The sequence below is a fragment of the Coloeus monedula genome (genome assembly GCF_965178545.1).
Source record: "Coloeus monedula genome assembly, chromosome: 2".
Taxonomy (NCBI): domain Eukaryota; kingdom Metazoa; phylum Chordata; class Aves; order Passeriformes; family Corvidae; genus Coloeus; species Coloeus monedula.
This window is the reverse complement of record NC_138782.1, coordinates 103,585,758-103,597,352: the sequence shown is the minus strand read 5'-3', so window position 1 is coordinate 103,597,352 and position 11,595 is coordinate 103,585,758. Positions and strand designations below refer to the sequence as shown.

The 11,595-nt window shown below is 38.9% G+C and overlaps 1 protein-coding gene across 1 annotated transcript in view; it reads right to left on the bottom strand.

The window, feature by feature from the left end:
- Window positions 1-4,894: 4,894 nt before the first annotated feature.
- Window positions 4,895-11,595, bottom strand: part of RNF144A (ring finger protein 144A) — a 62,166-nt gene continuing 55,465 nt past the window's right edge. Inside the window, exons 7-9 of the mRNA XM_082302669.1 lie at window positions 10,890-11,037; window positions 9,543-9,632; window positions 4,895-6,521 (exon numbers count right to left, since the gene is read on the bottom strand). Coding sequence (XP_082158795.1) covers window positions 6,390-6,521; window positions 9,543-9,632; window positions 10,890-11,037 — 370 coding nt within the window. The 3' untranslated portion in view covers window positions 4,895-6,389. The remainder of the gene's footprint in view (window positions 6,522-9,542; window positions 9,633-10,889; window positions 11,038-11,595) is intronic.

The following is an 11,595-nucleotide window of genomic DNA, read 5'->3' as shown; positions in this document are numbered from 1 at the left end:
TCTTGGTTCCCAGAGCACAGAACCTGGGTAGCAAAGCTTTCTTGTACAAATAGCCATACCTGTCATCTTCAAACTCAGCAAAAGTTTCATTGGTTTCAATACATCCTGCGTAAAATAAGTCCTGGTACAGATGCAGTGCTGACAGGTCAAGTACCCACGGCACAAAATCTCTTATGAGGAACTTCCTAGCAGATCTTCAACTAAAAAAAAGAAGAAAGGTGCTTTGTGGATGCACTGTGCTCACAAGTTGGTAGTGGCAATTTCTAGCACTACCCCCCATACATGTGTGTGTACACAATACTAATTCTATTAGTACTACTGTAACTAGCAGAATGCTAGAACTAACACAAGGGTTTTGTGCTGTGCAATTCTATTGTCTCAATCTTTCAGTTCTTACAGGACAGTTACTGACATGATTTTGACCGCAACTGTTCCATCCAATGCCCAGGTAGTACTTCAGGAGTTACTCTGGGGCTGGGGTCCCTCCTAACAGAACTTACTACTATGGATGTGGTTCAGTTCTGGCAACTGAATGATCTTGGACACTGTTTACTAGAACATACGTGTGCTAGAAGTTTGTCACCCAAGAATTCAACTTAAATTTTCTTATTTTAGACAGTTGACTGTTACTCCACTTAATTTCTGCAGTGCTTGATTCTCTGATGACAAGACTGTTGTGCAGAAGCCCAGCCACGCATCTGAAAGGCATGGCTTATAAAACCCTTCTATAGCGAGGGAAGCTGAACCTGGTAGATGAACAGACGGCCTGTCCAGGAGCTAAAGATCACTAAACTACACAGTTATTGCACATGACTGAGAAATAATCCTACTCTCCAAGAGAAAACTACACCACCAAACATACGCTAATTGGAAACAACCCAGTGTGGGAGTAGCAGAAGCAAGCAGAAAGATCACTTTGTTACCAATACCTGCTCCTAGAAGAGGTCAAAACTCCTTGAGGCTTTTAGAGACAATTTTCTGCCCAATTAGTTGAACAAAATATCTAACTTGATCTTACCCTTACAGAGAAAAATCATTATGCTTCATGAAAATGAAAGAAGAAATGACTTAGTAGCAGCTATTATGTGGCCTTTTCTAAAGTTGTCAGGTATAAAGCACACGGATGCATATTATTTATGCACACTGTTTTCTTGAAGAAATTGTGCCTGTGCTTTTTTTATGGGTATAGACAAATTGTACCCTAACAAGTGAGAAATATACTGTGGGGATTAAAGGAAAGTCTCCACTCTCAACTGCAGTTTAGGCAAAATGCAAAGTGCTTGTTGATGGAGTCAAGAACGAGAAGTCATTACCACTGTTGGAGAGTTAAATACACTCACTTATTCAGGAGATTGGGCTTTGCCTTTAAGTTTCACTTCCACACCACCAGACTGAGGGGAGTACAAGCTGCTTGCAGCCACCTGCATCAGACCTAAACCCACGGTGCAAGAACACACACACACACACACCCCTCAGAGTGATCCTTGGGGCAGCATGTTCACCTGGCTAGAGCATCCATCCCTGGACTGCAACAGGAGCTAGGCCAGGGACCCAGCTGTGCACCAAATTAGCACTAGAGATACCCAGATTCCCTCTTTTAGCTAAGCTGGGAGATGATGAGTCAGAAACCACAATTATGCCCAGAATTGTGGCAGGAGGTCTCCAGGCCGCAGGCTGTGCTTGCTCCAAAGGACTGAGAGGCAGAGAAGCACAGGGAAAAGTCACTATGAAGAATCACAGGAAACACATTCATTTAAAATATCTATTGAAATTACAAATTAAACTCTCCAATATGATTCAAAGTACAAAACACCACATTAAAAGGCATTCAACAGCTCCTTTATACATCACAGTGTTAGTGGCACAAAATGCACTTACATTTCAAATACACCAACAGAACTATTTTTACACTGGTCAAATACATTATTTTTACATATGCATGACTCCTTCATGCTTATCCCTATACAATTTTAAAATACATCATAATAAAATGATCAAGAAAGGTTCAGTTATGTACCATGTACCTGTACCTAATGTTCCTGGAATTCTTATAACATATACACAAATCAAAGCAGTAATGAAGGCCACAGGGCTCTAAACACAAATAGCATGCCTTACTTAGTACAAGTGCATGAGCAATTAAGGGCTGATGCTGGCTTTTTTGATGTCCTCAATATCACTGTGATCAACAACTGTAATTTACTTGTTTCCCTCAGGCTTTTGGATTATGTACATGAAATGTACAAACTTTGGCTTTAAAAAAGCAAACCTGCACAAAGGTTTATGCATGCTGCACCTCACTATAATGATAATGGTCAGCATTAAAAATATTTATTCCTATACAGTAAAAGGCCTATAGATGAAATGCACACAGAACTTCATTTTAATCTTCCTGCCCACAACAATTTTTTAAAAAAAGTACTTCGTATTTTTCTGACCTATGGATATTTTATCCTGTCAGCTCCATAAATGAGAGCTTTTCACTAATTTTGATTGTTTTCTGCATGTCAGGAGCTCAGCTGTACACTGAAGTGTTGATCCAGTCAGCTGTTATTTGGGATTTTGCCTAATTTATGCACCAGAGTATCTGAGGAAAGATCATGCTTCTTAGTACGCGGGGGACAGTATCCTAAATTCTTGACATGCTAAGGTCAGTAGTAGGAGGCTTCAGGATGAATGCCAACATGAATACAACTGAAATATTAACACAAAACTACAGTAATCTTTTGTATATAATTGTTCATTTTGAAGAGCCTCAAAACCAATGAATTTGCCTCCACAGCCCTCCTGAGGTAAACACTGGTCCATTCACTTATAAGATGGTTAAATTGAGATAAAAGGTGGTAAGTGACTTGTCCAATGTCACAGGGGAAAACCCAACACTACCACCACTGAAGATGAAGTGGGCTGCGCTCCTGATCTCTCTCAGGACTGGCTTCAGCCCAGCTAATGGCAAGCCTAGGGAGATGCACAGCCTCTGGAGCTGGGACTCCACACTCACTAGACATGACACCACATGACACCCCAGAAGAACATGCAGATGATGTACTGTTACAAACTCCATTAAACAGCATTTACAAACAGGCCTTTCAATTAAGAGCTGGACTTGATTCTTGTGGGTCCCTTCAACTCAGAATATTCTACGATTCTGTGTGAATATACACCCCCTAAATAATAGCATAACCATAAAAATGCAACAGAAATCATGCTGTGATACTTATTTTTCTGGTTCAAAAAAAAGCCATAGCTGTTGTAACAGATTTTCATTTGAAAAGAAGAAGAAACAAACATTCCCTTTCCCATGGCAGGAGGTTTAAATGTCAGAGTTTAAAATGATGTATTTACAATTCAGTTTTAGGGTATTAAATGTCACAGTATCAACATAAGCTGTAACATAAAAGCACCCTGAATTTAATACATCACCACCAAAAGTTGCTACTTTGGAACCAAATCAGCATTAAAAATAGTAATAGTAGTAATAATAATATTAACAATAACAAAAACAAACAAAAAATCCCCGAGAATACAGATGGAATGACATTTAGCAAACCTGAAGAGACTAGGTAGGTATTTGGTAAATATATGTAGGCATATAGTCTATCCCAACAGCCGGGATGCGAAACAAGAGCTGTGTCGTTAAAACCACCAGTAGAAATTCAAGTACGTTGAGATCAGAGAAATACTGACACAGTTTTCTGATTATACATAATGTTACCTGTGAGTATCAATTATAAATTATCATTTTAAAATTTCTGTATTTGCAAAGAACTTATTTCTCTTTCCTTTTTCTTTTAAATCTGGAAATGCATTAATTTTGACACTGACTATTAACTGGCCGCACAGCACTTTGGAAAAGTCAAATTTTGCTGTATTTCCACATAAAACCTCTAAGAAAGTCACAGAGAAAATAAACCTCCTCATACCAGGACACTCAATACTGTTCACAGGCCACTGAACCTCTCCTGCTTACTATGATCCCAGTAGGAGAACTGGTCATCAGTCACAGCCACAATACAGCAAAATCCCTCAGTGCCCCCAGCTAGAAAATTAATAACCCATGAAGTCTTTACATCCTGTTGTCCAGAGTTTTTTTCTCCAGTTAAACAGAATTACAGGGCCAAGGAGGAAAGGCCATAGTTCAAGCTTACCTGCAGGAAGCTGTCCTTTGCAGAAGGGTTTCCATTAATTCTGCACAATGAAGCTGTGACACAGGACAACTCAGGTGTGTGGCTTGGGATCCCTCTGGGAGATGGACTGAGCTGATGCCAGAGCCAGAGGAACACAAGCACTTCCCTGCCTGCTCAAGTCAGCAGTGCTTCACACACCCCTGGGAGCTGGCAAACATGGATCAATTACCAGACTTCCCTATGGATATTCTTTAACAACTAAGCAATTTTTAGTAATAAAGATAGCCGAAATACTAAAAATACTCAGATAACAAAAGATATGAACTGTGCATTGCCATAAACAATCTGAAGATATCACAAGGAGTTCAGATTTGCTGGAAACCAGCTATCCTTTTTATTCACATTACAGAGGCTGAACTCATTAAAATCAAGCCAAGCAAGTGAAATGCAGATAATCTTCAGCTCCTAGAGCTAAAATCTCTGGTTATATACAGTTTGTATTTGGACAGCACTAAACTTGGAAGATAAGGGAGAAGTTTTATAAAAAGAAATTGTCCCTTTTCAAAACTGTATCCTACAACATTTTTATTTAACAGATAGACAGTGTAAAACAAAAGATAACAAGGATTTTTTTTTTTTTTATGGTTGAGGTATGAAAACATATTCCCAGCCTGTGACAGCAGCCAGATCCATTTGAGGATATTAAGATATTTTCAGTGGAAAGTTATCTTGGCTTCAAGATATTCATCCATCTCAGTACACTGCCGACACACAGAAATAAATGATGAAGAAAAAATGCAGTACAACTTCAGTCCAGAAGCCATTCAAAACAATGTTTTGCTTCAGTACTACAGACATACACATTGTCTCAGGTGCTTTGCATTTCATGGCAAGAAGTTATTAGTCAAATTCTTGTAGCCTTTAAAATCAGAGCAAAATGGTTTTCAACAAAATATTTTTAGAGAAACCTCTATGATGTAGTATGCTGAACAGCACGCTTTACTGCCCTGAAAACACAGCACTGAATTCTGCAAAACTATCAAGTGATTAGTTCTCAAATAAAAACTTATTTTGTCACAGTATTGTTATTAACATAATACACCACATATCATACAATATTAACTCTGGAAAATGGGCTAAGTAGTTTAAATGCAAAGTACAATTTCCACAAATATCCCAGGCATTTTCATATTAACTACAGGGATAATAACCATGACGTATTTTTGTATTTAAAAAGAAAGACTCACTGATAACCCAAGAGTCTGCTAAATAGTAATGTTAGTCCTGTATTTTTTAATAGTTGTCCTAAAGACAGAAGCAAGCTATCCTGAATTTCCAAAATATTTCAATAGCACAGCTATTTACACATTTGGTTTAAATAGGATTATATATATATATATATATCTATGTATCTATAAAAAGATTAAGATACCTGGATTAGAACTTACATAGCCCTATAAGTGTACCAGAACCCTAAACAACAGAAAAAAATAACAATTCAGAAAAACACTAGTGGTCCAGGGGTAATCAATACCATCAATGCATTTTTAAAAGAAACTTGATTAAATAGCAGGTTTGTGTCACCATTCAACCTTTCAGCTTCATCAATTAATTTTAAAATGTAGCTTTTAACCAAACAAATTTCCTATAAGACTTTATAAAATTTGTGGAAGGCAGTAGGACCAACTTGTCCCTCTGATCCTCCCAAAATTTCAAGAAAGGCATAGGATGGCCTATATGCACCTTACTAATTTTGTTACACTTGGAAAAATAGGTACTAAAAAGGACATTGTGATGGCTTTAACAAAAACAGATGTGTAATAAAGTCACACAAAGTTGACTATCTGATTTAAATAGTAGGCAACTTAAACATATGTTTAAAACACCAAATTTGGAAGCAAATAGATATGCAGAAGTTTGTATGCTTTTTCAGCTTGGTTTGCTGATGTCATTCAGTACAGTTTCCAGTTCACCAGCAAGGCAGCACCAACTTTTTGTACTATATTTAGCAGTATCACCTCTTCATTTCAGATAGCTACTCAGGTCTGTGGTCTCCCTTTAGCACCTAACTTGCCTTCTATTACCCTCCTTGTCTATTATCAAGTGATCTGTACAACGGTAGTAACAGCAGTTCCTGGAATCAAGACTGTGTCAATGAAAAGCAGAATGGGGCACGTAAGGCTACAGCAATGTAAGTGCAAGAGGGAAACGTAACAGCAACAGTAAAATCAAAACATGTGATGAGTCCAATCTTCTCCCAGGCTAGGTAGGTAGAGGGTCATCATCTCCTTTATTACATTTGCACTTGCAGCACAGAACAAATGGTGTAGCAAGTAGAAGGAAAGGGGAGGCCACCAAAAGTAGAAGACCAAATCCTGCAAAAATGCCTACTACCTGTAAGAGAAAGGGATAGCACTGAGTCAGGGATAGCATTGCCTAGATTCTGTGTCTGCTGACACCATTGCATCATCTGTGTCCATCAAAGACTTCAGCAAATGCCACTGACCTTATCAGAGCCAGGACCCTCCCACAGGTATACTACAGTCAGCTCCTGTGACCAGTAAATGTGAGTGAAAGCAGAGTGTGAATGTTCATGTTTTATGGCTCCAGTCAAACTGTGCCACACAACTGTTTTATCATACAAAGTGATGCAGAAGGCTATTTGCCTTTTTGAGTTTTCCTTTATCTCAAAAAAATAATGAAGCAAATCACTACTTTTTTTCTGGATCAAACCTAAATACTAAATATTGGAATCAAGGCTACAAGAAAGTTAAGACTTCCACTTTCAGATGCTCCCTTTTTTTCTGAGGAAAGCTTCAAGAGGAATTAGTCAAGGTGTTGGTGGTGTTCAGAGAATATGGGAATACTCCCACAAATGTCCCACCAGCATACCCACAACCTTGGGAATTTCAATCACAGATTACAAACACTATGGGCTACAGGAGGACTTTGCATATGCAATGGCTTTTTGCAGTCAGACCTGAGCTCAGCCTGCTGCTTCAGGGAACAAGATCTAACTCTAAGTGCATCTTTTCCACTGACATTTATTGATCACCTCCTTCCCAGCATGAGCAGAGGACCATAGATTTACCCATCCAGTCAATGTAACAAAGTAGTAATTTCTACAGAGCATGGATTTGGAAAATTATTTAAAAAACATTCAAGTTGAGCTTCATTGCCTGAGAAAGTTTCCCATTTGCCATAGGCAACTCTAAGAGTGATGCTGCAACAATATGCCCACAAATTATTTGAGAAAATAATTTAGATTTATTCATATGAGAGTGTCTCTGAATAATTTTGAATAATGAAGGCAAGAGTGCATTGCTAATGCAATAGCAAAACCTCACAGCAGAAGGTGAAACGAAATTAAGAGCGCATTACTCATTAAGGATTCTTCTAGTCAGGGCTAGATACGCCACTTCAATTAGCTGGCAAATATTAAATTAGCCATGGTATAGATGGGATGATGCAGTAGCACTTTTGCTGGCCACGGATAATTGGGTGTTGATGATCTTGCACATGGTCCGAGGTTGTGCTGCCGCGGAATTCCGGCGGTGGGAGCGCCGGGCAGCCGCGGGAGATGGCGCTGTGGGACAGCGCTCCCGGCGCACACGCACCCACCCTGATCAGCATTCCGGGCCCGGCTGCCCAGCCATGAGGAGCCCGAGCTGCCTTACTCTAACGATTTTATTTCTTCCCAGCAACAATTTCTTTTTCAGCTTCAGAGGTGGGCACGTTTCATAACTCATTCTCTTTATTTTGGTGGTGCTGACAATCTGATGCAACTTCTACTAATCTTTACATTTATTTCCCAGAAACCAAAGTTCAATTCTCATCTTTAAAAAACATGAGCTGCAACTATTGCCATGCTGCTCTTTGCAGCCCAGGCTGAGTGCACTGGTCAGATAGAGCCAAGCTAGAACTTGGCAATTCTGTGCACCAGACTGATTACTCGTAATTAATACAAAACATCTATTTACACCTTCCTTTCAGCCTCAATATGCCATCAAATAAATCATCAAGTTTCATTTTTTTTTGTTTTGCTGGTTTTGTTTTTTGATGTGGTTGGGGGGCGGAGGGAGGTGTTTATTTTTAAGTCAAACTGTGTGCTGAGTATTATTTATTTACTTTTTACTTGGTTCTTTTTCTTCTGAAGAAATTGCTGCCCTACTAGGCATCAAGCCATTTTCTCTGGCCAAAACAAGTATTTTTTTAAACCCACAAAAAACAAACCAAAGACTCACCTCAATTTGCTTTGGATAAATCTAAGAAGAAATTTAACAACTTACTCAAAGTTAACATAAGGAAACAATTGCAGTGTTGATTTGGCTTCAGTGGGTTTAGCAGAATTATATCTTGACTAGTAGTGAATTATCACCTTTCTCAACAATGACCAGATTATCAAACATGCCGTGTATCAAACAGATTTGCACAAACTGCAATGGCTTAGAGCATATTTCAAATATCAGATTAATCACCTCATACTACAGCTTTGTCAAGTAAGCTTAATGTACTCACTTCCTGAGATACCACTGGCTAATCCAAGCAAAACCCAGTCCACAGCTCAGACACCCAGCAGTGCGGGTGGAAGGAGAGGGGTGAGATCCTTCTGTAATTCAGTTTAGCTGTTTATCCAGACTTGATGATTATTCTATAGGCTTGGGGTTTTTGCTCACATGGAAAGACATCTGTACTTCAAGAAAAGTACCTCATCTGAAGCTAAGGTAGCTTTTTACAGGCACACAGTTAATTTAGGAAGAGATGACTCAGATATGCAGATGTCCCCGTATCTCTGAAGTGACTGTAAAGGCGGTAGATTGGACCAAGTCACACATGAGCATTTATACTGCATGCATCAAAGTGCTGCAGAGAGCTCTTTTATTACCAGCATTCCTGCTGAGTCTAGCAACACTGAATCTAGACTACAAGAGGTATTCCCACACTCTCTGCAATTGTCAGTTTGAATCTGTGTTTGAAACGACTGAAAAACCTTCAGGGTTACTTTCTATCCAGCCTACAGGAACGAGTCAGATGGAGTCCATAGCTAGTTAATGACTGTATTCAGGTTAATTCCTTTCCAGCTCTGGATCCAGAGCTAAAAATGCCTTGCAGGAAGAGCTTGCTTGAAAATAATACTGACGGTGGCAACCTAATTCATCCTCCAAATTCAGTGAGAAGATATCTGGACTGGCACTGAACTGGCTCTGCAAATGTATCTTTTCTTCTCAGTGGTGTTTTGCCAAGGAGGCTCTTCTCCAGGAGAGCTAATTGTTCCACTCCAAGCTACTGCCCTTTTTTCATCTGCTATGAAAATCAGTTACCATTTGGCACAGAATTTTACCCTAAGGTGTTAAAATGAGGCGTTAAAATGACAGCAGCAGACCTGTAGAGAGCTTTCAAAGACCTGAGCTTTACCTGTGTCCTGTGCCAGATAACAGACGCCCTGGAGTGCCCCAGCTTGTTTCGACAAGGTCCTTTGTCATAATGTATAAGGAGAAAATCATCCTACAAAATATTGAATGAGAAGGTAGGCAATAAACAGAAGTTCTTCAAGTTACAAAATACTATATCCTGACAATTTAAACCCAGGAATCACACAGGAAGATAAAAGCAAGCAGATACAGCCATACATACATACATACATACAACCTTTCCAAAGAGCTTTGTTTACAGTTAGGTGTCTTCACAAACACGTTTGTTTGGCGTGTGTTGTAGATATATAACAAATTCTTCTCCCAAAAGGTCTCAAGCTGCATATTTAAATGCTAGCATGAAGTTTAGCAAGAGAATCCAAGAAGATAAGCCAACCATTACATGTATTTTACACACATACAGAAGGAGCAAAGGAAAATCAGTACTTGTACTGCAGACTTCCCAAAGTTGGTTCCTTTACCTAGCTGAAGAACAGAAAGACAATACAGATTTTTCAGATATTATGTCCCTATCGGTCCTGTAAGCCTCTCACAAACCAGCCAAGATTGAAGGCCTAGTTATAAGTGAACACTGCTTTTTTTATCTATGAGAGCATGTGAGAAGCCTGTGACTTCAGGACTGTTAGTAAAGTATTCAAATGGGACAACCACAGGATTTGAATTGTCGGAGTAGCTTTCAGGAACCTAATTTCCTTTGCTATTGTTAACAATGTTATAAAGTAAAACTGATGACATGGAAACAGATGCTGTGTATTGTACATACTCTGATCTGTAGGCATGATAACAGGCTGATTATAAAAAAATATAAACATATGACAGCAGCAGCTTATAGACCAATAAATTCCTGGTGTTGTGAGAACACTGCATTCTTTCTCCTATGTCAGATCTATTTCTTGTCCAACAGAATACAATGAATGGTAAACAAATCTGACTGCTAGTGACATACCACATCTAGTTTTTTAAATTTCCTCAGACTAAAAGCATTGCTAGTCTCACACTGTAATGCCTTCCAGAAAGGCAACATTGAAAAGTCACTACTGGAAAAAAAAAGACACACCCCTCTCCATGTTAGGTGCCATGTAAAGATCACGAACAGATTCTTGTCATAAAATTTAACTATTTATTTACTGACTCAGACCAAATGCTAAGTTCATACAGGTCAGACAAGTAAAACAGAGGATACAAATCCTATCAAATTCCCAGCATCAGCTCTGGTCAGTTATGGCCAGAAGCTAGTGAGCTATTTATTTAATTGATTAAAGAGACAGCTGGATGGCAAAGCAATGAACTTTTAAGCTTCTGAGAGCCAGAGTGCATTGCATGTACTCACATCAAGAGATTCCAGGCAGTACCAGCAAAAGGCATGTTTGCAATTCTTACACATCATTTGGGCACAGCCTTCATCTCGTTCAATGTAAACTTTACACTTTGGACAGCGTTTGATTGGAGCATCATCATCTTCCATTTTAAAAACTGAACTGTGGGAGAGAGTGAGAAATTAGTAAAATGTGTGGCCATGTCAGTTTATAGAAGAATGTCTACTAAGAACTGTGCTATGAAGGCAAGCCTGCTTTTTTATTTAAAAAAAGAGAAATTACTAGAGATTCAGGTATTCGAGTGAGTTTTATTATTCAGATATTTTGGCTACACACTACTTTTCAAACATATCTCTAGAAAACGATATTTAATGACTACAGTGTCTACGTAAAAGTTAGGATATTTTCTTTACCATGTAAAAACCAGCTGGTTTTGTTATAGAGTGGTACTAATAGATATTGAACAGTTTTCTCCTGTAATGTGTCAGATGAGCAGCAGCTAGCTCACACCTAAATGTTTTGTACATCTAGATTATTTTCCTTTTCTCCCCTTTCTTTCTCAGATGAAGAAACAATCCCATGATTGCACAAAAAACCCCAGACCACATTCCTTTGGACTAGGGCACCAGGGATAGATTACTCGTCTGTGCCTTCCTTGAGGATTCTCCCCAGGAGTTTCCTTCCAAATCAAGAACCCTAAGGTTTTGGTGTCATGTCCTT